This window comes from Misgurnus anguillicaudatus, chromosome 16 (assembly GCF_027580225.2).
Source record: "Misgurnus anguillicaudatus chromosome 16, ASM2758022v2, whole genome shotgun sequence".
Taxonomy (NCBI): domain Eukaryota; kingdom Metazoa; phylum Chordata; class Actinopteri; order Cypriniformes; family Cobitidae; genus Misgurnus; species Misgurnus anguillicaudatus.
The window spans coordinates 32,100,565-32,126,586 of record NC_073352.2 but is presented as its reverse complement, the minus strand read 5'-3'; the positions used below and the strand labels follow the sequence as shown (position 1 = coordinate 32,126,586).

The 26,022-nt window shown below is 37.9% G+C and overlaps 1 protein-coding gene across 5 annotated transcripts in view; it reads left to right on the top strand.

The window, feature by feature from the left end:
• slc44a1b (solute carrier family 44 member 1b) overlaps positions 1-26,022 on the top strand; it is a 34,304-nt gene that overhangs the window by 4,508 nt on the left and 3,774 nt on the right. For 3 of the 5 annotated variants that reach the window (XM_055178962.2, XM_073854505.1, XM_073854506.1), the window contains exons 3-15: positions 2,104-2,246; positions 8,445-8,581; positions 9,008-9,101; positions 9,188-9,357; positions 12,250-12,339; positions 12,456-12,622; positions 12,702-12,888; positions 13,969-14,137; positions 14,927-15,083; positions 16,439-16,522; positions 16,836-16,973; positions 17,629-17,865; positions 24,018-24,122. In XM_055178962.2, the coding sequence (XP_055034937.2) occupies positions 2,104-2,246; positions 8,445-8,581; positions 9,008-9,101; positions 9,188-9,357; positions 12,250-12,339; positions 12,456-12,622; positions 12,702-12,888; positions 13,969-14,137; positions 14,927-15,083; positions 16,439-16,522; positions 16,836-16,973; positions 17,629-17,865; positions 24,018-24,122 (1,878 nt within the window). Of the gene's footprint in view, positions 1-2,103; positions 2,247-8,444; positions 8,582-9,007; positions 9,102-9,187; positions 9,358-12,249; positions 12,340-12,455; positions 12,623-12,701; positions 12,889-13,968; positions 14,138-14,926; positions 15,084-16,438; positions 16,523-16,835; positions 16,974-17,628; positions 17,866-24,017; positions 24,997-26,022 lie in introns of those variants that run through there. The other 2 variants (XM_055178963.2, XM_055178958.2) reach the window with 2 other exon arrangements.

The following is a 26,022-nucleotide window of genomic DNA, read 5'->3' as shown; positions in this document are numbered from 1 at the left end:
GCTTCATTTGTGCCTCTCTTATTATGTTGGTCAGTTGAATGTTAATTAGATCCAATCCATGTTCAGTAAAATAATTTGATGCAGAAATAAACTAGCTAATAGACCAACTGTATAGTATTGTATACAAGTGTTTAATATCGATATCGGCCAGAAGTTGTCTGTTTAAATTGGTATCGGCATCGGCCCAAAAAATCTTATCGGTGCATCCCTACAAATTTTCAAAATCATGACATGGAAATAGGGCTGCTCGATTATGGGCAAAATCATAATTATTAAACACGATTACTCAGTGACTTTGAAAACATGCATTTATTTAATCTTTTTAATAAGTAAGTGTATATAGCAATAGGCTACACGTGTCAAAGCAGTGATGCCTTCGAAATTGCCTTATAAACACATCGGTCCAGCAGCACGCAATTTATATTTTAATCACACAATAATTGTTTTTCCTCGATTATCTTGTTTTTGTAATTGTTTGATAAAGCCCTACATGGAAATTAATATGATGTCACCCCTATTTATCTCTAGTAAAACCATGGCTTTAGCAAGTAACTTTGCTAGAAAAACCATGAATAAATCATAGTAAACCATGGTTTTGCTAGTGGTAATCACTATGTCAAAAACATGGTTACTAAATGGTTAATTTTTTTTACAAAGGTATGGACATGTTTTGTAATAAATCTGTATTTTTCTTGTTACGACAATATTATTGTCTTATTCAAACAAATACTAAACTCATTCCTGATTTGTGAACAATTTAGTAGCCAGTTAGTATGATTTATAATAATTTTTACCTATTTTAATATTTTAACTTTTTTATTAAGTTACCACAAATGATTGAAAGATTGTGAAAGCTCACTGGTTATAATTGTAAATTGGTAACCGTGTGTTTAGTTTGGCACATGCCACAATAACTTTTCTATTTATCCATGGAGAGTTTTGGTTAATTTGCTTGTGTTCTGTTTCTGTCGTGTTGTGCTGGTTAGCTCTGTCCACCTAGTATTCTCACTGGGTCACAATTGATATGTTTGACAGTGGTTGTTTTGTGTTATGCAGTAGTTTTGTACAATCAGTGCGGCCAGACAAATTGCTTGTCTTTGTAAACTAGATAACACGCATTGTTATGGTGCAATTTGTGTGTTGTATGCAGAGTTGCTGATGTTAAAAGGAGATTTAAAGGAGCCTCCTAATTTATTGACAAAACTTTGTGTAATTAGGCTCTATTTAAAGGACAAGTTCGGTATTTTACACTTAAAGCCCTGTTTTCAGATTGTTTATGATGAAATAGAACGGTTTTGACTGAAATTTCGACATATGCGGCTGCCCTGAGAATTGTCGGGTGTTTGTGTTTCACCTCCCACCTCTACAATGGCTTTATAGATGCATTGGAACAATCCTTTCTAAAATGCATTAAACTTTCGTTTACAAAGACGTGAAACTCGATGAGTGGTCAGGGGTGTTTACTGATATGCTCACACAAAAATCGCTGCAAAAGATACTTTCCAACAGGTGTTTAAGCATTCGTTGTTAACTTGTGGAGCTATTTTTCCAAACGCCTCACACCCGTATATTCTTCCGCTAAGAGCTTAAATAATAGACACTCCAGCCCAGGTGGTGGCGCTAATCCGCCTTTGCCAATTGCAAGAATACAAACAAAGTTCCCGGCGCGGAGTAATACCGTACCTCACAGCACATCTAATACAACTCAATGGAGTTGGACAAAACTACGATAAAACCTGTTGGAATGCGTCTTTTGCAGCGATTTTTGTGTGAGCATATCAGTGAACACCCCTGACCACTCGAAAACGAAAGTTTAATGCATTTTAGGAAGGATTGTTCCAGTGCACCTATAAAGCCATTGTAGAGGTGGGAGGTGAAACACAAACACCCGAAAATTCTCAGGGCATCCACATATGTTGAAATTTCAGTCAAAACCGTTCTATTTAATCATAAACGATCTGAAAACATGGCTTTAAGTGTAAAATACCGAACTTGTCCTCTAAATCCTGTATTAGCTATGGCTGAAAATTTGGTTCTGTACTAATTTACCTGTAGCTGCTTGTTTTTAAAGCCGACACTAATCCTGATTCACTTTGATTCTAGTGTGGCATCTGTGGGTTCACCATCGTGACGGGAGGCGCATCACGGCTGGTCTTCGGATATGACAGCTACGGCAACACCTGTGGCCAACGCAACGACCCCATCGAAGGGGTCCGGCTCAGTGGCCTGGACCACACTGACAGAAAGTGAGTCGAGTCATTTTCTTCCCACTTCTACCCTAATTTATCCTCATCTTCCCCTTTTCGAACGGTCTCAAACGGTCGCCGTTGAAATCAGAGAGCTTTGGCTGCTTGCCCTTCGATTATCACATCAATGCAAATGTCAAACCTCTGCCGTTTCACTGGAAGATAGCAGAGGACTGTTTCAGCTACACACACTAAACCTTGAATAATTCAGCACGGGCCCCGAGGACGAGTACTGTCACAGTGTGCGGCCCTTAATGGCCGCTAGCCCGCAGGAAAGACAGGTATTTCCGGCCATTTCATTTTTACGCTGTCAAATTACTTTTTTCCCGTTCCCCGTTGTGGGTGAGCTGAATTAGAGGAAGCTTTTCAGAGATGGTTTCTGAGATCTGACTCATCATTCTGAAGCAGGGCTATTCATTTACTGCAGCATTCAATGGCTTGTCAGAGCAGAAGCGAACATAATAATGACTTGAAAATGGCTTACTTGAGCTGTCGGAGTGATAACTGTGCTGGTGTAGAGCTTATGGTGTTCCTTTGCATTTAATGGTTTTTAAAGGGTCTCTGTGGGCACTTTAACACTAGAAGTTATGGAGCGGATATGAGTCCATTTGGCATCAGAGTTTGGTTGGGTGTGCAAGTTGTTTCCTGGAAAAGGGTGGAAAGGTAATCTGGGATACAGTTTGTTTTGTCCTTGGGTGTCATAAACTAGCTTTTATTGGTTATTTCATGTAGTTTCGCGGTAAAACATCAAATTGCCCTTATTATGGTACTAAATTATTTTGAAACATTCGTATCTAAATTTTTTATATTGCCGGTTTTATAAATAAATAAAAACAACAACAAAAATTATGATTGGGCATGAAAAAGGCTATCAGATCCAGAGTGATTATTTGTGAGGGTGTTGTGTTGGCATGTAGGTGGGTGATTCTCACAAAACCATTGAAACACCACGGCACTAATGATTTTAGCTTTAAAATGTGTAATATAGTAACATTAAAAAGCATCAGAATTACCACAATACTGTGTTCTACCTTGCACAATGTGTGATTTCAACATAAGAATTTATAATTGTAAATTTTATGTAATTTTCTGCTGAAATTCTCATTACCGCAATGTGTCCGGCTGTGTCTGAACATGCGTTATGTTGTAATTTAATGAAATTAACACAAAAATATTGAGAAAAAAAATAAATGGATGTTTTGCTAGACTACTTTAGATGACAGAAAAAATATTTACTGAATATTCATGTATAATAAAAATGAAGAAAAATTAGGAAAATGATGTGTCCATGACTGATGTTCTCATCCTCCACAACACTTTTTGAGAACAGTTTAAGCACACATACAGAATTTTAATAAAGTTTGATTTTGAGTGACCAAGCACATGGACCAGTTACTTCAAGATGGCTACCAGGTAAGATCATTTTTTTACAGTTAATTTGAAATATTGTCTTGTCAGAATGCTTACACGACACTTTGATTATCATTACCGCAACAGATGCTTATTAAATGTTAATTTAATTAATAGAAGCATAATACTTTGATTTTAAATGCATGTGCAGAATCTCCAAATGATGTTCTTTCAGGTTTGTCATGTCATTTTGAAAATATGTCAGTGTTGATGTTTTCTGACTGTTGCGGTAATGAGATTTTTTAGGACTAATTTTTTAAATTATGTTACAAAAAGTGTTAAATGATAAGTAAAAGTTTTTAAATTAATGTTCCCATTTACTCCAGACTTTGTTTTTCAATGTCTGGTGGGAAAAAAAGTAAATGTAAGCAATTTTTACATTTTCATGCTTGACATTTTTAAAAACAAGTTTTTGTGAGAATCACCCAGGTGGTGTCGCCCATCTTTGTGAATAAAGATGCGTTTGTTTTCTTCTATTACAGTCTTAAAGCTGTGAATGATTGCTTAATTTACTCTTGTCATAAAAGCTTAAGAGATAGATGTGGTAAATATCAGCTAGAGTGAGGATTTCCCACAGCAGAAAATGACTGCTCGTTTCTCATCTTTTTCTCATTTCAGTTTAACTTGCACAAACACAGAGACACTGGAGACGTGCAATGATGATGAGCACTACACTAACCCTCGTGCCCTTCTGTACACACCCACGCACGCGTACACACACACACGCACACACACACACACACACACACACACACACACACACACACACACACACACACTCACATATTGTGCCTGTGGGTCCATTGCCTAATGAAGTGCTTTCATAGAGAGTGTGAAAAACATTAAGATTAGGTCTTTTAGATTAGTTAGTGAATACGTTTTGTTCTCAAAATGTATTTCGTTCTGGTGCCTGAATAATTCTCTTTATGTTGTTTGTTTACTTTTAATGGTTTCAAAGCACCAAAACACTATTAATCTGTGTTGGCCGAGCAGCTGCTGTTCTCTAGGAGGGTTGTGGTCGTGGACATTTACTCTTCTGCTTGACACATACCATGTTAAATAGCAATTATGTGTTTCGTTAAAAAGATTTGACACCTGACCTGCGCCACTTGGTTTGATGAAGCTGTTATTGACTAGACAAACACGAGGGAGTTAAGTCAAGGGTTTTCAGAAACAATCACTGGGACACTCTTAAAAGGAAGGGTACTTAAAGGCAGAGTGCACCATTTTTGAAAGCCAATGTTGACATCACCTAAACAAACACGCCCCTACCCCAATAGAATCTGGACCTTTTTTTGATAGAACCGCCGCAAACATACGCAACCCAGGCAACGATGTCAGTAAGTAGACACACCCCTTACTGCTGGTTGGCTACAAGTGTGTTTTGGTAGGCGGCCCGACTCCCTTTTCCAAAGCGTTTTTCAAACAATGGATATGTTTACATGCACAAAATTTTGTTAATCCGATTAAATTTAATATGATTGAAGGTTACGACAATACAGTTTACATGCACCCTAAAGATTGTAATCTGATTCAAATGTTCGTTTACATGTACATTATATAGAATCCGAACCGAACGTCTGCGCAAGCACACAGGCAGGGTTGCCAGATTCACGTATCAATACCAGCCCAATAGACATTTAAAACTAGCCCAAAAGCATCCCAATGACTATTCACAGCCCAAATACCAATAACTATAAATGAAATACTTTCATCTTTAACCCGCAGAAAAAACTACTGGTGGAAACAGTTTAAAGAGTAGCTCAAATCTAAACTAAAAAAAAGCAGAGGACTTGGCAACACCTCGCTGCAGACAGCATCTTTTGCCGAGTTCAGGCTTTATCTCTGGATTAAAGACAAAACAGAGTTGGAGAAAGTTGTACTTAAGAAGTTTTCAGATATAGGAGATAAAACCAAACTTTTCATTAAGTAACCTAATGTTTTAAAAGTACACATAAACGCGGCAGAATGTACATCGTGTGACCCCAGTAACCTTACCTTAATAATGCGTGATGCCACTGCCTTGCTATTGTGTGTTTCTGTGACAAGAATCATGTGATGTAAGAGTTTAATATAAGACGTGAACTTGAGCACAAATGTTCTGCGCATGTGCACAGTGTATTTTTGCATCCGATTGAGAAAATACTACGATTTTTACATGCGTACTTTTCTCCTGCGGATCGGATCACAGATCGGAGTACACCACCCCGTTCAATACGATCCAAATTTGCATCCGATCGTCCTCAATCGTATTGATTAAGGTGGTTACATGAAGGCTTTTCAATACGATTGAGCTATCAATACGATTACAAACGGATTATTTGGTTGCATGTAAACGTACCTATTGTGCACTCCGCCTTTAATAGGTTCTTCACAGCGATGCCACATAAGAACCATTTTTGGTTCCTCAATAAACCATTCTGTTTCCATTCCATTTCGTCCATACATTTTTATAATCCAACAAACCCAACAGATGTTGGTATCTGTTCTTTATGCAACCATTCAGCCTGAAATGTTTCTTCTATGGCATCATGAAGCACCTTTATTTTTAAGAGATTTTTAAGATTTCTTCAGAAATTGGTACTGATCTCAGTGGATTATATGGATATTTTAATGGTTGCCATTTATATTTGGTAACCGCATGTTTGGTTAATCTTGAAATGCCATGTGTAGTTGCTGTTATTTCTAGTGTAGGGTTTAGAGATGGGTCCGACTAGTTGTCTCTGTCTATTTTATCTAATTTTTACAGAAATTTTAAAATCTTGTCTGTTTATATCTAGAGAAATCATTTTGTATCAGAAAAAGTGCATGTGGTGTCAGAAGACACAGCAGACCGAGTTAGCAAGCTAATGTTGTTAGCTCAGCAAAGTTCATTTAGTTAATGCAATTACGTGAGTTACTTTCTCAGTCAGGTCCAGGGCCCACAATCCCTCACTTTATCCGTCTCTGTTTAATAGGGTTATGTGCTATCTTTGTGTATTATGTAAATACATTCCAAGCAAATGTCAACCCAATCGTGAAAAGCAACGTTTTTACGTAATGTTTTAGCCAAAGCTTTTAAGTAACCATACTGATATATCAGATGTCAGTATTTTGTGGTTTAAATACCTATGCAAAATTTCTGTTAAAAAGCATTTTTTTAAAGTTAAGTGCAAATTTCGTATTTGTCATGTCCGTAGCGTTGTTTTTTCCTTTCAAATGCACATAATGCATGCATGTTACTATTGTCTAAAATAGAAAACATGAAACATTTTTCTGTAATGCATTTCATGCAGAGAAAAAAAAATTATATTTAAAATGTTGACTGCAAATTTCACATCTATAATGCTGGAAATGCTTAAAAGCTGTCAGCGATTTTGGTTCAACAATTTTGGGTTGATCAGATCAGTGTTCACTTCCAAACCACATTTGCAATAGGACAAAATTATGTATTTTTAAGGAGACATATCATGAAAATCTGACTTTTGCTGAAGTGCTAAAATTGGGTCCCCAGTCCTTTTATCAACTAGGGCTGCATAACGATTAATCGCAACTAATTGTTTGCATAATAAAAGTTTTTGTTTACATCATATATGTGTGTTTACTGTGTATAATAATTATGTACACACACATACATTTATAATTTTAAGAAAAAGATGTATTAATATATTAAGTATTTATACTTATAAATTATATATTTAATATAAAAATGTATATACACATGTAAATATTTCTTAAATAAATACATGCATGAAAGTAAACACATATATGATGTAAACAAAAACTTTTATTCTGCAAATGATTAGTTGCGATAAATCGTATTGCAGCCCCATTACGACCTAGAAAATGTAAAAAAGTAACTTAGTTTTGGTAAAGCATTCTCTGCATGCGAAAAAATAGGTAATTGAAATTTGCCTCCCCTTGTGATGTCAGAAGGGGATAATACCCTTAATCTGCACTATCCAACCACAGCACTGCCTTTTAGTACAGAGATCAGCTCATTTGCATTTAAAATGACACACCCAAAACGGCACATTTTTGCTCAAACCTACAAAATGACAATTTTAACATGCTATAATAAATTATCTGTATGGTATTTTGAGCTAGAACTTCACGTATGTACTCTGTGGACACCGAAGATTTATTTGACATCTTAAAAAAAGTCTTGTGAAATGTCCCCTTTAAATCTCATGCCTCTTTATTTAAATTAGACGTTATCTTATAAACATGTTCCCTTACATGTCCAAATTTCTATCATTTCGACCTGAAATATAGGCCAAATCTTAGCCAAAAAACATTTACATCTATAATTCAATATATTTAAAGATGATTTCTTCAGCAAAATCAAAGCTTTAGTATGCATACATTTCTGCCAAACCTCTACATTGAACTAACCTTAAGAAACATCAAGGATTGACCCTAAACAGCATTGCTTAAAGTAATAGCTTCTCGTTTTTTACTGATGCTTAAGTCTTTTCCTCAAACGCGTACGTCACCTGTTTCTGACAGTCTGTTTTTGTGCCGAACACACAAGACAATGGGTCTCTCGTCTCGGCGTGGGTGCGGTGCCCACTTCACGCCGCATGAAAAGCTGAAGTAAAGCCACGGACACAGAGGAGGCTTGGCTCGTACACAAGCTCTCAGTTTCTCTCGACCGAACGGTCCTGTGACAAAAATATCTGCTGTTCAATGTTGATTTTTATCACACAATACTGCGCTCAATGAAACCGATAGCTTTGCTATTTCATCAGATTTCCTTTCTCGAAATGTGGGCGAATAGGGTTCATCTTGTGGTTATGTTGTTCACAGATACGTCTTTTTCCTGGATCCATGCAACATAGACATCATTCAAAGGAAGATCAAGTCCATGGCGCTGTGCGTGTCAATATGTCCCACAGAGGAGCTGGCGACTTACCACGACCTCAGGCGGTTCGCCATGACAAATGGTGAGTCAGTCGCACACTTGGGCATTGTGGGAATGCAAAACATGCTACTGCGACATTGACACTTTCTCAAATCATTTGACAGACAAAAGCTTTCATTGTATATGCCATCATGACACCAACAATGCATATAAAATAAATATATTTCTGTCAGGCACAGCCGGTTTTAAAGCCTATGGTTGAGATAACTAAACAAAGGTTTGACTGAGCCATGCTCCAGGATCTCTGCTGTTTACAGTCTGTAGGGTTTGACATGTTCCCTATAAACCTTATGGACTGTATCAATAACATCATTGTTTCCCTGGAGTTTTTGTTACGGTTTACATTGCATTATCTTTTGTTTATTGTTATCCTTTGTTATTGTTTTGCAACCTCTAATGGCGAAAATAACACACTGTGCCTTTAATGTATTTTTTTTCTTTCTTTTAGGGTCCGAGCTTTGTTCCTATGAGCTACCCGGTCATAAGTACCCGTACCTTACCGAACGCTTCGAAAAGTGTCCCAAACTTCCAGTACCAGAGAGGTAATAAACCCTAAGCAAACTATCTGTCCTATCGATCAAATCTCCTCTATTTCTCCTCTATCTTCTGGCCTTTTCTATCTCCGCAGCAAAGCTCTTCCGGTGTTTAACCGCTGTACGCCGGTGGACATCTCCTGCTATGCTAAATTTGCCGAAGCCGTGGTGACGTTTGTCAGTGATAACAGCATGTTAAACAGGCTGATCGCTGGGGTGGCAGCCAGCAAAGAGATCATTGTTGGGCTCTGTCTGCTGGCACTAGGTAACGGTCTTCTCTCTTTGGCTTTCGCTGAAGCCCGATTGATTTCATTTTCTGATAATGAGTGTTTATTCGTTAAACGATTCTTCTATTAAAAGTGGATAATTGCAGTCCCTTGATATCCGTATCAGATCGAGGTTAATTAAGTCTTGCACTATTAAACATTAACAAATGGAAACGTCTAATCTAAACGTATGGTCTGTTATTATAATTATTAGAATTTCTCATCCTCACACCATCCCAGATGTATAACACTTTCTTTCTTTAATTAAACCCAAACAAATTAATTTATATTCACATGCATTCATGTTATTTTCTTATATGGGAGCCAATGTGGCAAAGCTCCAAAAAGCACAGTCATTATTAAAGTTCACGTAGTATGCCCATTTTTACAAGATTTAATATAAGTCTCAGGTGTGCCTAGAATTTGTTTCAGCTCAAAATAGCCCACAGATTATTTGTTATAGCATGTCCAAAATGCCCCAATTTGGGTGGGAGCAAAAAGCCTGTACCTTTAAATGCAAACAAATAAATTTCTCTGGCCAAAAATATATTTTAAATACCGGTAAATGCTAAATACATTTTATAGAAAGAAATGCTTAAAATAATATATATATTTGAATTTGAAAATATATTTAATTTTAAACTTTATATATCAAGTCGACATATATTTTAAAACGTATTTCAAGGGCAAGCAAATAGATGTCTAATTTTACAAACCATTTGGCAAATGTATTTTTGCCAAAATATATTTTAAATATATGCTAAATACAAGTTAATTTTATAAATTATTATTTGAAGTTAAAAAAATATTTAATTTGAACCTTTTTAAAACTGTTATATTTACCAGATTTTAAATATATGCTAAATACAAGTTAATTTTATAAATAAATATATTTTAAATATATGCTAAATACAAGTTAATTTTATAAATTATTTTTTGAAGTTAAAAATATATTTAATTTGAACCTTTTTAAAATTTTTATAATTACCAGATTTTAAATATATGCTAAATACAAGTTAATTTTATAAATAAATATATTTTAAATATATGCTAAAAACAAGTTAATTTTATAAATTATTTTTGAAGGTCAAAATATTTAATTTGAACCTTTTTAAAACTGTTATATTTACCAGATTTTAAATATATGCTAAATACAAGTTAATTTTATAAATAAATATATTTTAAATATATGCTAAAAACAAGTTAATTTTATAAATTATTTTTTTAAGTAAAAATATATTTAATTTGAACCTTTTTAAAACTGTTATATTTACAGAATTTTAAATATATGCTAAATACAAGTTAATTTTATAAATAAATATATTTTAAATATATGCTAAAAACAAGTTAATTTTATAAATTATTTTTTTTAATTAAAAATATATTTAATTCAAACCTTTTTAAAGGTTCATAACATAAAGTTTTTTTTCCAATGCAACATAAATATATTTCCTTGGATTTGAAATTTATGAAGGGCCAAATATATATTTTGTAATGCTTTAAAATGTATTTATTTTTCAAATATATTTTAAAATACACAAAAAATGGCCCAAAAATATTTTTTCAGCAAATATATTTTTTGGCCATTTTTTTGTGTATTTTGAAATATATTTTTTTGCCGCATAAGCTACGGATCCTCACTCCACACTGACAGTGAGAGCTTTTGGTTAAAAATAGATCTGATTCTTGTGAATACAGTCTGAGACAATAGTATTAGTGTAACAATGTGCTAACATACTCATCAAAAAAGCTTTTGTGTAAAATTACCAGTCAGTCAGTGGCCATGGGCGGGGCTTTATCAGTGTGACATCACATTAGCAAGCAAATCAAAACAGCATGTTTAATGAGACTGCTTTGGTTTAATGGGGATTAATTTTGTTTCATTGCAGGGTTGTTGTGTTTACACACTGCCAGCACACATGTATGTCCAAACACTTTGTAAAAGTGAATTTTGCATAATATGTGCCTTTTAAAAATTCAAATGACACCAGTGGGTTAATATATCTTTAGACTTTTGAAGTGAAACACTATATTTGTCAGATTCATATTTTAGCCTATTTAGCGATCGGTACATCACGTATCCATGGAAACATACATCAGTGTGGTAAATTCAGATATGGCGGCATTAATATCCTCACAAATGTATAGATCTGTGATGGCATTAGGATGAATAAATTATGCAATAATTTTTACATTGGGGCGAACTATTTTTTGTAAAGACAACATGAAATGGTCTCTATACATATTGAGAAATAACTTGGGGTGTAAATCGGACATCTCAACACAATACAGTATAGTTTCGATATGATGCTTGCCCATACTTTAAAAGATTCAGTGCAACGATTCGATGCAATATCAATTAATTTGTGTCTGCTGTTGGACACTTTCAAAATATCAACAGAGACACATCCGTCTTTTTGCGGTTACCACTGCTTCATTGTTGCATCCCAATCTGACGCAGACAGATAGTGTTTTGAGTAACAGAAAATGTGCACTTTGGCGGAAATGCGTAGACCAATGTGTAGACGGATGTTGAGAAGATGTGGAGAAAATAAAGTCGAAATAAAGATCATATCGATATTTTACACATGCCATCGATAGATTGCATCTTTAGACAGTTGCATCAATCAATATCAATGTATTGTTACACCCCTAGAAATAATGTTGGGCAAGCTATTCCTGTGTCCACTGGATTTGATTGGATCGTAATCCTTAGTTTGTGGTATTATTGGTTAATGATAATCTTCTCCACCCACAAGAACATGATTGAATCGGCAACACAAAAAATCCGATTTCACGTTGTCTTTAATTTAGCAAACGCATGCATGTTGATCTCATCGTATCTGGGGCGTGATCCTTTACCCGCTGCTCCTGTTTTGTGCATGCCACAGCTCTGTCCATGATCCTCATGGTGATAATCCGTTACATCTCTGCCGTCCTGGTTTGGATTCTTACCGGTCTGGTGGTTCTGGCTTCTCTGGGCAAGTCTGCTTTCCTCTGCTCTTTCTTCACACCTCCTAAGCTGTGAATGGCATTGTTTTCTTTCCATGTTTTACATATGTGATAATGTGAGTTTGGGTTGCGTGCTGTTTCTCAGGAGGTACGAGCGTTCTCTGGTGGTTATATATAGACTATAGAATGACAATGAATGAGACCATGTCTAAGGATTTGAAGGAGACCGAAGAAGTCAATGGTGGCATGAAGACCCCTAAAGACCACGCTCAAGGCCTGCTCATCTATGCCATTTCAGCTACTGTGTTTACTGTAAGAAACTATCACTTAAACTCATTTAATGTCTGCTGAGGGTGTTAGCTGCTTATTTCCATTCTTTCTGCCACCGCAGGGGATTTTGTTACTGCTGATGTTGTTCATGAGGAAGAGGGTGGCCCTGACCATCGCCCTGTTTCACGTGGCGGGAAAAGTTTTTATCCACCTCCCGCTTTTGGCACTGCAGCCTTTCTGTACCTTTCTCGCTCTCTTTCTCTTCTGGGTCTACTGGATCCTAGTCCTCCTCTTCCTCGGCACCACTGGTGAGACGAAAATACCTTTTGGGTTTTACGTTTACATTTATGCATTTGGCAGATGGTTTAATCTAAAGCGAATGTCTCACAAGATATACACAGGGTTCCCACGGGTCCTTGAAATCCTTGAAAGTTTTTAATTCTGGGGAAAAAAATTCAAGGCCCTGGGAAGTTTTTGAAAATATACACACATAGATACAGGTCATTGAAAGTGCTTGAATCTATTTTATGCAATCCATATTATTTCCTGTGTAGTGTAGGATAATATCATAAAAATTCTAGACTTTTTAAGCACATGTTCTAAACTGTTCGCTTTAAATGCTTATATCTTCTGTATGCGAATGTTGATTCATACCAAAATGCTTTTTTGCATAGTTGTGTTTGACACATGAATACGTCTCGGGTTACGTATGCAACTGTTGTTCCCTGAGAAGGGAACGAGACGCTGCGTCTCCCTTGCCATACTTCCTGTGTCCCTGTAACGCTGTCTTTGGCAGTATTTCAGATAGCGATATACTTCTTGGCACCCACGTCACCCTGTCCTTAAGCCTCAACATTGGCTGAATTTGATATACACATTCAGACGCACTTACCCTTGGAGGCGTCCCCAAAGTGTCACTACAGTGACGCAGCGTGAGTTCCCTCAAAAGGGAACCGTAACAATGTATCTTTAAAGGTAACACGATGTAACCTTGCTCTCACTTGAAATGTGTCCCCACATTTAGTCCTTGAATTTGAGGGTATTGGAGTTAACTAAGGTGTGGGAACCCTGTATACATTTTTATCTGTATCTGTGTTCCCTGAGCATCGAACCCATGACCAAAACATATTCAATAATACAATGTAGTGCTGTTGGTTAGTAGCTTTATTTTTCTGATGTTTACACAAAATTTGATAAATGAATGCATTTTATAAAATGATAGAAAATGTCATAAAACTGGGGCCCCCTGGCACCATCTCGTGGGGTCCGTCTCCCAGTTTGACAACCACTTGCTTAGAGATATCAACCCTTTATTTTAAAACCATTTTGCACTGCTCGTATCTAAAAGCATATGTCCCAGTTTTCATCTTGAGGGTCCATGTCCACAGGGAACCCAGAGAAGAATGAAGACACAGGCCTGGTTGAGTTCAGGCTCACGGGAGGACTCCAGTACATGACCTGGTACCATGCGGTGGGTCTGATCTGGATCAGTGAATTTATTCTGGCTTGTCAACAGATGACCGTAGCCGGTGCTGTGGTGACCTACTATTTCACAAGGTCTGTATTGCTCGCTACAGTTTTTTGTTAGTAAGAAAAAACGCTCTTAACATTATTCTTAGATTATCCACCGTATTTATAAGAGATATGACGTATTTCCCTTTTTTGTGCGCGACGTCCGTTTTAATATCCAGCCGGTAGAAAACGGTGTCGTGGGAGCACGCATAAAACATGATTTAAACAGTTAATATTTACTACACTTGCCATGTAAATCCCTGTGGGATGATGAAATGAAGAAGTGGCCTGAGACATCATTAGAAGATATATTAAATCATTTTGTGTTGTTGCTCGGGGGTGACGAGTCTTCAATGCACAACTATAAAAGCACAGAGGCATGTATCTTTAAAATAGGAACGTCAGTCAGAAAAACGCTTTGCGTTAACCAATCAGGAGCTTGCTGTAGTAGTGACGTGATTACAGCAAGTGAGTGGGGTCGTGGAAGCCTATGGAAGGCCCTTCCATGACGAGAATTTCTGCATGAATGTCTCGATGACTAGAATTTCACGCCCAAATGAAGCGAGTAAACTCAAAATGTTAAAGCGGCAAATTAGACGTGGTAGACGTGATTTTGACGCCATAAACGCAGCTAGTGTGAACCCACGGTTACACATAGGAGCTCAAAGATGCCGGCACGCACATTTACATCAAAAATAAGGTTTCGCTAGAGACCCTCTGTCAGGAAAGCACAGTAAAATCCTCTGCTGTCTGTTCTTAAAGTAGATTACAGGCTGTTTGTATCTGTGTGGCAACATTGAGTCTGTAAGGTCACATTGATGTATAACTCTCCAGGGACAAAAACAAACTTCCGGTGACGCCCATCCTGTCATCGGTGCTGCGGCTGGTTCGCTATCACCTGGGCACTGTGGCCAAGGGCTCCTTCATCATCACCCTGGTCAAGATCCCACGTCTCATTCTAATGTACATCCACAACCAACTCAAAGGAAAGGTATAAACACACTGTCCATAGGCTCTGGGTCATTGAAAGATCTCAATTCAGTACTCCCTATGAATGATATATGCCTTTGTGATTATAAAAGAAATGTTTTGTCCTAAAGATAATGTCTCATTTATCAGAACCATTAAAGCAACAGTTCACCCAAAAATGACAATTAACCCCTAATTAACTCACCTCTTAGGGCGCACTCACATTATCCAAACCAAACCAAACTATGCCCCACCGCGATTGTCACCCCTCCCTACTCCCCCCGGTGCATGCACTCACACTGTACTTTTTATCGATCCGAGTCCGGGCGCACTTTCGTCATTAAGATGCGATTGTTTTGAAAAAAGCAGGAAGTAAAGCTCTCACTGAACACTGGAACCCACCGTAATGATAGGTCTGTGTTTTTAATTCGGAGTGGTTTGGTGCGCGATTACAGACAGCCCTCTCACATGTCATCATATTGCTTAGTTGATCTGTCACGTGCGCAGCTCGGACATTCACATAACCCCGCTGCGCGCATCAAAAGGTTTTTACGAAGGCAGATGAAGGTGAGTGGTCGCGCAACTGACGTCTTCACCTTTGAATCGCGCTCAGGCACGATTGCGCTCACACCACAGCCTTCCGCGCAAGTGAACCGCGCTCCGGCCCACCTCTGCAACCCGGCCGCGGCGCGATTAACCAATCACACTAGTCAAACAAACCAGGCTTTGGGGGTCAAACGCGCCCAAGCGTGATTTGGTTTGGATAGTGTGAGTGCGCCCTTATACTAATTAGGGCTGTCACCATTATTAAATAATCGTCTCATTGCGATTATTTGACCTCATCGCGATGATTTCAGATCACCGCAATGATTGCACATCTCTTAAAAAACACAAGGGGGAGCTGCAGCGCCTATATAAACGAGAGAGTATCAGAAGGCGCTCCTTAACTGACAGTGTAACACGATACATTGCAGAACAGTGGAAAAATTAACCATCAGCTAAATTTCATAATCGTGACAGCCCTAATACAAATAATACTTTCTATTACTACCAGCCGATTATTATGGTGAATGTACTGTAAGCTGCTGAAGCTAGACTTCGTTCTTTAAATGTTCTTCTGGTATTTTGTACCAAGTATATTTTGAGGTTACACCGCAGGCTATTTATTATTGTCCTCCTGGGTTCTGCTTATGTGGCGTATCATTTACTTGATATATGGCCGGGATCTTGGGGGTATAATGAGCCCTAATAGATATCAGCAACAGCTTTGTAGAGGCGGATTTGAGCATTAAGAAGGAGGTTGACGAATACTCGAAATGTGCATCAGCGATGCACTGTGAATAACATTTACTTGTGTTTCTTGTACATGCTTTGTAGGAAAATGCTTGTGCACGCTGCATGCTGAAGGCCTGTATCTGCTGTCTGTGGTGTTTGGAGAAGTGCCTCAATTATTTGAATCAGGTGAGTCAGTTAATGGATTAATCTTGTGTGTCCAATATTGTCGGTACAGCAACAGCATTTGCTTTTAATACCCTAGTCATTACATTAGGTTACATGTATGCATTTGGAAAATGCTTCTATCCAAAGCGACTTACTGTGCATTCAAGCTAAATATTTTATGTGCATATCAATCAAACGCCTGGACTTTGTGACCACAAGATCATGGGTTTCATTTCCAAAGGAGGAATAAAGAGATATTTAAAAAAATAAAAATAAATGCATCTGTTAATAATGTTAATAATATGAACGTATCCGACCATTTCTTTGTTTCCAGAATGCATATGCGGCAACGGCCATTAACAGCACCAGTTTTTGCACCTCGGCCCGCGATGCCTTCATGATCCTGGTGGAAAACGCTCTTAGGGTGGCGACCATCAACACCGTGGGAGATTTTGTGCTCTTCCTAGGCAAGGTAAAAGAGGTGTACGCCATGCCCCTGCCTGCCGTCTAAAAGCTAACATTGTTGCCGGGATGAAATCATTTGATTACTTTTTTTTAAGAATCACAATTTTTATATTTAGCATGTTATTGGACATAATTTAAACTCTTATGATCCTTTGTACGTAGTTAAGATATATGCAGTAGCGGCTCGTGACTGCTCTTCTGAAGATGCGCTAATTCAAAATAAGTGTTCGGATTGTCACGTGTGTGGTTCCCTTTTCCAAAATATGTGTCATGCGTGTGGAGAGATCCTGTGTGCATCACGTGTTTTGTCAAAATAAGTGCCTGCAGGAGACGCGTCAAAACCGTTTATGATAAAAGAGACGCTCATGTTCCCTAAATACACACAACACACTCCCTTAACACAAAACTCTGATTACGCATGAGATCGTGCGAGTATCTGGCACACGCGAGCGTCTTTTTTCAAGTTCAAGGCAGCATGAATTTATTTTGGCATGACACGTGATGCACACACGATCTCTCAAAGCGCATATTTTGAAATGACGAACCACACACATGACAAGCTACATACATTTTGTGATGAACTTCGCTTCGTGCGCTACAAAAAAAGAAGTCACCAGCCGCCACTGGATATATGTATAACATATATGTTTTTGCCTGTGCAGGTCCTAATCGTGACATGCACGGCGTTTGCTGGCGTGATAGCACTGAACTATCAGAGAGATTACACCGAGTGGGTCCTGCCCCTCATCATCGTGTGTCTGTTCGCGTTCCTGGTGGCGCACTGCTTCCTGTCCATCTTTGAGATAGTGGTGGACGTGCTCTTCCTATGTTTCGCCATTGACACCAAATACAACAACGGCACACCAGGGAGAGAGTTTTACATGGACAAGGCTTTGATGGTGAGACTTTTAATCTGCACATTTTCTGTCATTGGTGTTGGGTAAGAGGACTATAAATAGTCTCACTGTTGAGAATGTACCGTCTGGGGTACATATATTCAGGGTGCGATTTGTCGGGGGGGATGCGTGGGATTTCCCCCTTTCTGGTCAATGTATCCCTGCCTCTGCTTAATTATGTTTATCCCCGGTGGGGATAAATTTATCCCCCCCTCAAAGTGATCACTGCTACGACACTAGTGGCGAGACGAATCACAAAACTTATCACGGATCTGTGGTTTGATTAAAGTCAATTTTATTTTAAAATGCGCTACTTTGGCTGGCTCTGATACAGCTGCCGCACAGCCTCTCTGTATTCACCACTCTGCAGACTTGCTCAATGTCCCGCCCCCGGCGCTATCTGATTGGTTACAGACCCGGTTACACCTCACGAGTAATAGCCTATCAACACTTGCGAGATGGTTATGAAGCTGTGTGTCGAAACGATGAAATGCAGCATATTCAGCCGCATATTAATAAAGCGGGAATAAACATAACAATCTGATTATCTGTTTATGATGACAAGCAGAGTTGGTGTCCCAGTCACACCATTGAGAATGGCCGAAGTTACACATGATACATGCCGATGAGGCGTTTAGCGAGGCGCGGGCGTGTCCAGTTTGCGCAAATGAGGCTAAGTGACTAACACATAATGCATCTGACTTTTCTATCATTTCACTGTAGCTCAGCATCGCGGTGTAAAGTTAATGTTATTACTTTAAAAGCAGCATTAAAATTGTTTCTACTGTAATGGTTTAACTTTGCAATCAATACATTGTTCATATTTATGTTTAAGTTGACACTACGTTGTGCTATATAGTTTTGCTATTTAAGATTTAATTCTTGCGTGTTTTTTCGTTGTGCATGATCACAGTTCATATGTGTGGGGAAAGATAAGCTTTAATTTATTTAGTAAAAATATTGCGTTAGCTAACAAGCCTAGGCTGCTTCACTAGTTAATAAGATTTTACAATTCCTGCAAATGCAGTGATGAGTTCATGTTCTCATGATTTATTTTTATGAATTAAAATGTTTTGAAATGTGCTGTGGACAGAGACGCATTATGTCAAGAATTATAAAAAATCGTCAATAAGCTCATAATTTGTGCTAAAATAGTATAAATGTTTAGTTTTAAAACCATTTTGAAAAGCTGGTTATATTTTTATGTTTCTGCGCAAGTTCAGCAGACAGTGAGGTTTGGGTTTGTTCCGATCAGAGCTCGTGAGCGGAGAGCGCATTTCTGAATACTAGAAATATTTTAATTAGAAATATATAAAAAAGAATAAGAATATTATAATGGATTTTTGTTAGGTCGGACAATGATTACCAAATTCTCATATATTGCTCTTCATAACCACTGAAAACAGTCAAAAAAGTTAAAACTAGTGGTGGGTACAAAATGACTCATGACGAAATATGGTGGGTACCCACCGTCGCTGAAATCGACGCCTATGAAAACATCCCCCCCTCTGTTTTTTTCACAAATCGCACCCTGCATATATTCATTTTGCATTAAGCGACTTGTAAATGAAAGAGCTTTAAGATTTTGCCTAAGAAAGCGGTCACGTTTCTGCTTTTTTATTTTTGTTCTTTTAAAATTCATTGGATGTGTGAATATTTTATGATTCAGATGGTGCCCTAGATATTCTCTGTGGATGGCATCCAGCCCATTTCGAAAAAGCTTTAAAGTTTAGTTGTTAGCAACAATACACAAAAAAAAACCCAGTTGCATACAAAGCTGGTTTGAGCTTTTATGATAGTCAGCCAAATCGCAGAGCCAAAAGCATTGAAGTTGAGAGGGAAGACTGGCACGGCTGAAAACGGAGAAATGCTTTAGTATAGCTACTCTTACGAAACGTTTTCCCTTTAACTCCCTTTAATAAGATGTGCTATATGGTTTCAATGCAATTGAGTTTATATTGCTCAAAAAGTCTTATCCACCTTATTTTTGACTTAAATGTAAGTGCTGCCATCTTTGAGTCCTTTGTGTAGAGACTACTAAAGCTAATGTAGTCGTATTGCGAAGGACACGAGTGTGCCGTTTTGACTGGCTTGTTAATGTTTATTATGAAATATGAGAGACATCATTTGTCCAGTTAGGGGTTGCCATAATAGCTGGTTAAAATGCAGTAAATCTCTACAAAACATTTGTTTTGACCATAATCCACACACAAGATCTGAATGTGGATGTGGCGCACGTGCACCCATGATCTGTATCCACTAGGGGTGTCACGATTCTCCAAATCCTCGATTCGATTACATTTTCGATTCTAAGGTCTCGGTTCGATTCGATTCTCGATTTTTGCTTTTTTAATAATGCTATGCCATTATTATTTATTATTATTATTATTATTATTATTATTATTATTATTATTATTATTATAGTTTCACATTATTATGCACATTGCGTGCTTTTCCTTGCATGGGGGTTTGTGGGCTTCACTTTACGCGAGAGAGCTTGTAGAGTGTGGATTCCTTCTTGCACGCACATGGACTTAATGCGCGCGTCTTGGACTCCTAGCATTTAAAATAAATCCAGCGCGTCATAAGCAGCTGCACTTCTCTTTGTCTCACGTGTCATCTGTCCAAAGTCTAAACATAAACTAAAGTGGTAATCCTTACGTATTTGTTCAGTTTTATGCGTTTCATGCGAGCTGAGGCAAACTATCCCTTTTGTTTCAAATATAACCCGCTGCACAAAAATCCTCTCTCACTCCCGCGTACATGCAGAGAGCTGCGCTCTGTCCAAAGTCAGATCACTAGGTAGTAAATAATCCTGTTTATGATATGCATTTCAAGGAGTCGTAGCAAGACATCCCTCGGGTTTAAAATATAAATTGCGTTCCGCTGGACCGATGTTTTTAAAGGCACCTCTGAGAGTTTTTCCCCCCGCTTGGCAAGCCGACCGGACGTGACATGGAAGCGTGGCAGCATTGACGATCCTATTTTTTTTCAGAAGTTCGTGGTTGTGACTTCATTTCGATCGATTTCGATTTAAAATCGAAATCGTGACACCCTTAGTATCCACACATAGAAACTACCAGTAAACAATAAGCGCAATAATTGTTCAAAAACAACTAATATTATGCACATAAAAATATGCTGATTTAGCTTTTTCTTTTAATTCTGCTATTATACTTTACTACAATTTTTTTCAAAACACATTACAGTACAGAATATGTACAACATAAACTGCTTATTAGTTTATGTTTATAATAGTTCTTAATGTATTGCACGTATTTTTGTTATGTTTTAAATGAGAAGGTATATCATTTTTACATACATTTTCAGGTCATGTCTCCCTCTTGTGCGTATGAAGCATAGACTGTAAAAAATATGGACGTGGTGTCCGTGACGTCACCCAAAGGTTTGTGAAGAGATTTTTTGATGCCAATAGTTGGCGGTGCCTGCCATCGCAATCTTGGCCGCGGATAACCGAAAATGGGTAAAGAGGCGGGACGTAGGCCAAGCTAAGGTGACTGGTTGCTGAAACCACGCCCGCCTAGCTTGATGGTAGTGACAGCAGTGGCAGTTCACCCGTCTATCAAGTGGCCACTCCCCTTAATGATGCAGAACTTTAAGGCTTAATATAATTTAAATGAATGAGTTACTAAAAATGCACCCCTCTCACAGTTGTAGCTATGTATGTAGACCAAAATCATTTTTTGTACCAGGCTTTAAACATTGTTTTCTGCTGTAAAGTTGGGCATTTTAAAATGGAGGTCTATGGGAATTGACTCCCTTTTGGAGCCAGTCTCTAGTGGCCAGTCGATGAATTGCAGTAGTCACTTTCCTATCAGCTTCATCAGAGAGATCGGAATGTTGTCCCTCGGTATAAAGCGATGTAATATAATATAACACATGCATATTTTAAGGAATGCTCCACTTTTTTTGAAAACATGCTCATTTTCCAGCTCCCCTAGAGTTAAATATTAGATTTTTACCGTTTTGGAATCCATTCAGCTGATCTCTGGGTCTGGTGGTACCACTTTTAGCATAGTTTAGCATAATCCATTGATTCTGATTAGACCATTAGCATTGCACTCAAAAATGACGTAAGAGTTTTGATATTTTTCCTATTTAAAACTTGACTCTTCTGTAGTTACATTGTTTACTAAGGCAGACGGAAAATTAAAAGTTGCAATTTTCTAGGCCGATATGGCTAGGAACTATACTCTCATTCTTGCATAATAATCAAGGACTTGGCTGTACCATGTGCGCAGCAGGCGCAATGATATTACGCAGTGCCCAAAAATAGTCCCCAGCTATTGTAAGTTACCAAGGGGACTATTTTCGGGCACTGTGTAATATATGGCGCTTTTACATTGCATAGTACCCCATGGTTTAGTTTAGTTTGGGTCGGGTCAGCTCACCTCACTTTGGCGTGGTTAGCTTTTCCATCGAGTTTAGTATCACTTCGCAGTGGGAGGGATTATAGGCGTGTCGTTATATTTGCGCTGCCTACTGCTGTGACATCATGCAAGTGAGAGCGTCGTTGTACATTCCCATACATTTATTTATTTCTCAGTCCGCAACAAAATTAATATTGGCCACCACAAATAGATGTTTGCACATCTTGTTTATCACTACCTCTGTCTCACATGACAGTTTCTGGACAAACACCCGTGGCGTCAGCCGAACGGCGCTCTGCTGAGCCTATTGAAGTTGCATTTAAGCATATATGCGGATGTGCGCGTCGCAAATGTGCCACCACAAACTGCAAGTCTGGAAAAAAACTGTTATGGTGTTCCTGATTCACAACCTGGGGATGTTTTTCATCGCTAAAAGGGAGTTTGGAAACTATAAGTTGACAACATGACAACATGTTTGCTCGAGACAGCACAAGCTAGCATGAAGGTAAAGCTAATCTTTTACATTATAGCGATGACGCTGGTAGTGACGATTCTCTTAGACCAATTAATTTTCGTGTCACGTTTGGTATCAGCTCAGGTCGCTTGGAACCCCAACCAAGGTGGTACGAAAAAAGTATTGGGTACTACGTACTGCACCCAATGGAAAAGCTCCCGAAAGTAAGCTGACCCAAACTAAACTAAACCAAACCAAACCGTGGGGTTCTATGCAATGGAAAAGCGCCAATAGTTGCACCTGCTGCAGCTATGTTAAGGCAGCAAAGTATAGAGTATAGTTCCTAGCCATATCTGCCTAGAAAATCGCAACTTTTAATTTTTTGTCGTCTTAGTACACAATGTAACTACAGAAGAGTCAAGTTATAAAAAAGAAAAAAAATATCCTCTTTGGTCATTTTTGAGCGCAATGCTAATGGTCTAATCAGATTCAATGGATTGTGCTAAGCTATGCTAAAAGTGGTACCGCCAGAACCGGATTACAGCTAAATGGATTCCAAAAAGGTAAAAATGAAATGTATAACTCCAGGGGAGCTGGAAAATGAGGCTATTGCCAAAAATGGAGTTTCCCTATAACAGAAAACTAAAATATAACTGAATAAATGTAATAAATGTTTATTGTGGTTTGTACTTGTCTGCATAGAAATTCAAACATAACAGCCAATTAAAAAATGGAAATACATCACATCACTTACTTCTGCATTCGAAAATAAGGTGGATATAATTGCATAATAGTGGTGACCTGAGCCACATCTACAGATCTTTAAGACACAAACAGTCCACTCAGACACCCTAACAATGTTTTTTTGTATTATCGTAATTTTCGGACTGTAAGTCGCACTTTTTTCATAGTTTGGTTGGTCCTGCGACTTATAGTCAGGTGCGATTTATGTCAAAATTAATTCATACTGACTTACATGAACCAAAGGAAAACATTACTGTCTACAGCCATGAGAGGGCATTATATGTTGCTCCTGTAGCCTACCCCTGAAAAAAACTGTTAACTGAAACATCAACTTAAAGACAACGGAGAAAGACTTAACAAACAAAATGTCCCCCAAAAGAATAATAATTTTCTAAATAAATGCGACTTATAGTCCAGTGCGACTTATAAATGTTTTTTCCTTTTCATGATGCATTTTTTAACTGATGCGCCTTATACTCCAGAGCGACTTATAGTCCGGAAAATACGATAGTAGTTAGATTTTCTTTAGACTGATCAATTACAGTTCTTGCTCCTCCCGTCTGCAGGAGTTTGTTGAGAACAGCAGGAAGTCATTGGCCATGGAGGAGAGGAGCCGCAGCAAGCGTTCCCGTCCCAAGGAAGAGGTAGAGTTGACGGAGATTAAGACCATGGTGAGTGGTGATGTGGGTGGGACAGAGTCAGACTGGCAGGACCTGCAGGAGTTTCACCTGTACTATCTGCTGCTGTGCGTGTTGGTGGATTGGGTCCTATCAGAGCACGCGCTGGTGGTCTGCCTCGCTCAGGACATGATCATCTTTTTGTCTGTTTGCCTGCCCACCTCCACCATCTGTTTCCTGGTCACGTTTCTCCAGAACACACCCATCTCGGCTGCTGCATGCTGACTAATGCTTCCTCACGTTGTCCTTTCATCATCTATGTCTCATCTATCCTTTTATTCATTGCACTAACAAAGCACAAGCATCTATTTTTCTATCTGTGGATTTCATTTTAATTTTAATTTCGTTCTTGCCTCTTCTTTTACATGGACTGTCTTGAACTCATGTGGCAGCTATAAACTCGATTTTTGTATATATGGCCTTAAAATCACCACGTTGCTGTTTTTCAGCATGCTGTGCCTGACAACATTCAGTGATACAGATTATGTATGGACTTTTAATCTGCTTGGAAAAACTATTGAAAACATATTAAACAAGTCAGGGTTATTGTGTAGCATTTTATTGTTCAGCGAATTCAGCAAAAACTAGCGCTGCAAGATTAATCAAAGGGTGCAATGGTTTGCAATAATCAAATGATTTTAATACTTGAAAAATGTATGTATAGCTAGTTTTAGGTTGAGTGATGCTTTTTACCCCAGAAAGGATATGAAATGTATGTTGGTTATATAACTTTCAGTTTTTAAATCTATTATAATTTCAGTTGATTTAACTAACTTAATATAATATAAGATAAACTGTAAAAAATATTTTGCCACAACATTTTTAAGTATAATTAACATTTTTTTACAAGTCATTTCAACTTTTTTTTTTACTTTTTTTAATAGTGATGAGTTGCTGTAACTTATAAAATAAAGTTGAATTAGTGTAAGTTATTTAAACTTTTTTTTAACGTTTTTTTTTGTGGCCATTTTGGATCGGCAAATGACCACGAGCCGGGAATCGAACCTCGGGTAGCCAAGTGCGAAAGCAACACATCAGAGCGCAGGCCACTATACCATTGGCTCCGACAAGTTATTTAAGCTTTATTAAGTTACAGCAGCTTATCGCTAGTCAAGATAAAAAGTCAAAGTTGAAAAGATTTCTAAAAATTGATTATATTTAAAAATTGAAAATGCTAAATTTTTTTACGTACACACGACAGTGGTGTCAAAAAGATCTGCGTTCACACAGATTGGCAAAGATGACTTATGCGGTGTACACACCAAACGTAAAACATCGCGTTTCTCGCTCTAGGTTACTCACAGGATTTAACTTTGTGTCATGCAAATTTTTTGCTTGAGTTTAATATTTTCAACTTGTGCGAAGATGCGTTTGAGGCGAATAGCGCATTTTCATTTGCATTGCCCCGTGTCTGTTCGCGTATGTACGTGCCTGTTTGTGTCTTTGCATTGACTTTGTATGTAATCTACTTGCACAAATCATTGAATTTGCGTTTGGTGTGTTTGTCTCATAAGAACGTTGTATTACACATGCCGGGCCAGTAGGTGGCGATGTTACTTTGTAAAGAAACAGTACACACAACAGTTTTTCTACAAAAAATATTAACAATACAAACAATTAAGACGCCAAAGATTTTTTTATTTTTTTTACTTGTGACCCTGAACTGTAAAGAACCAAAAATGTGTAAAGTTTATTGGAGAAGTGTTAATAACATTACGCATATGGTAGATTTTATCCAAGCAACATCCAGTGCATTCATATTAGCATGTGTGGGCTCTGGTAATCTAAATCACAACCTATAAGTTCCTGCTGATGCAACGAGATACAGGAAGACTCTTATTACGGAAATAAAAATCTGGTTTCAAGACAGTCTTATTTGGCATCCCTCTCTCGA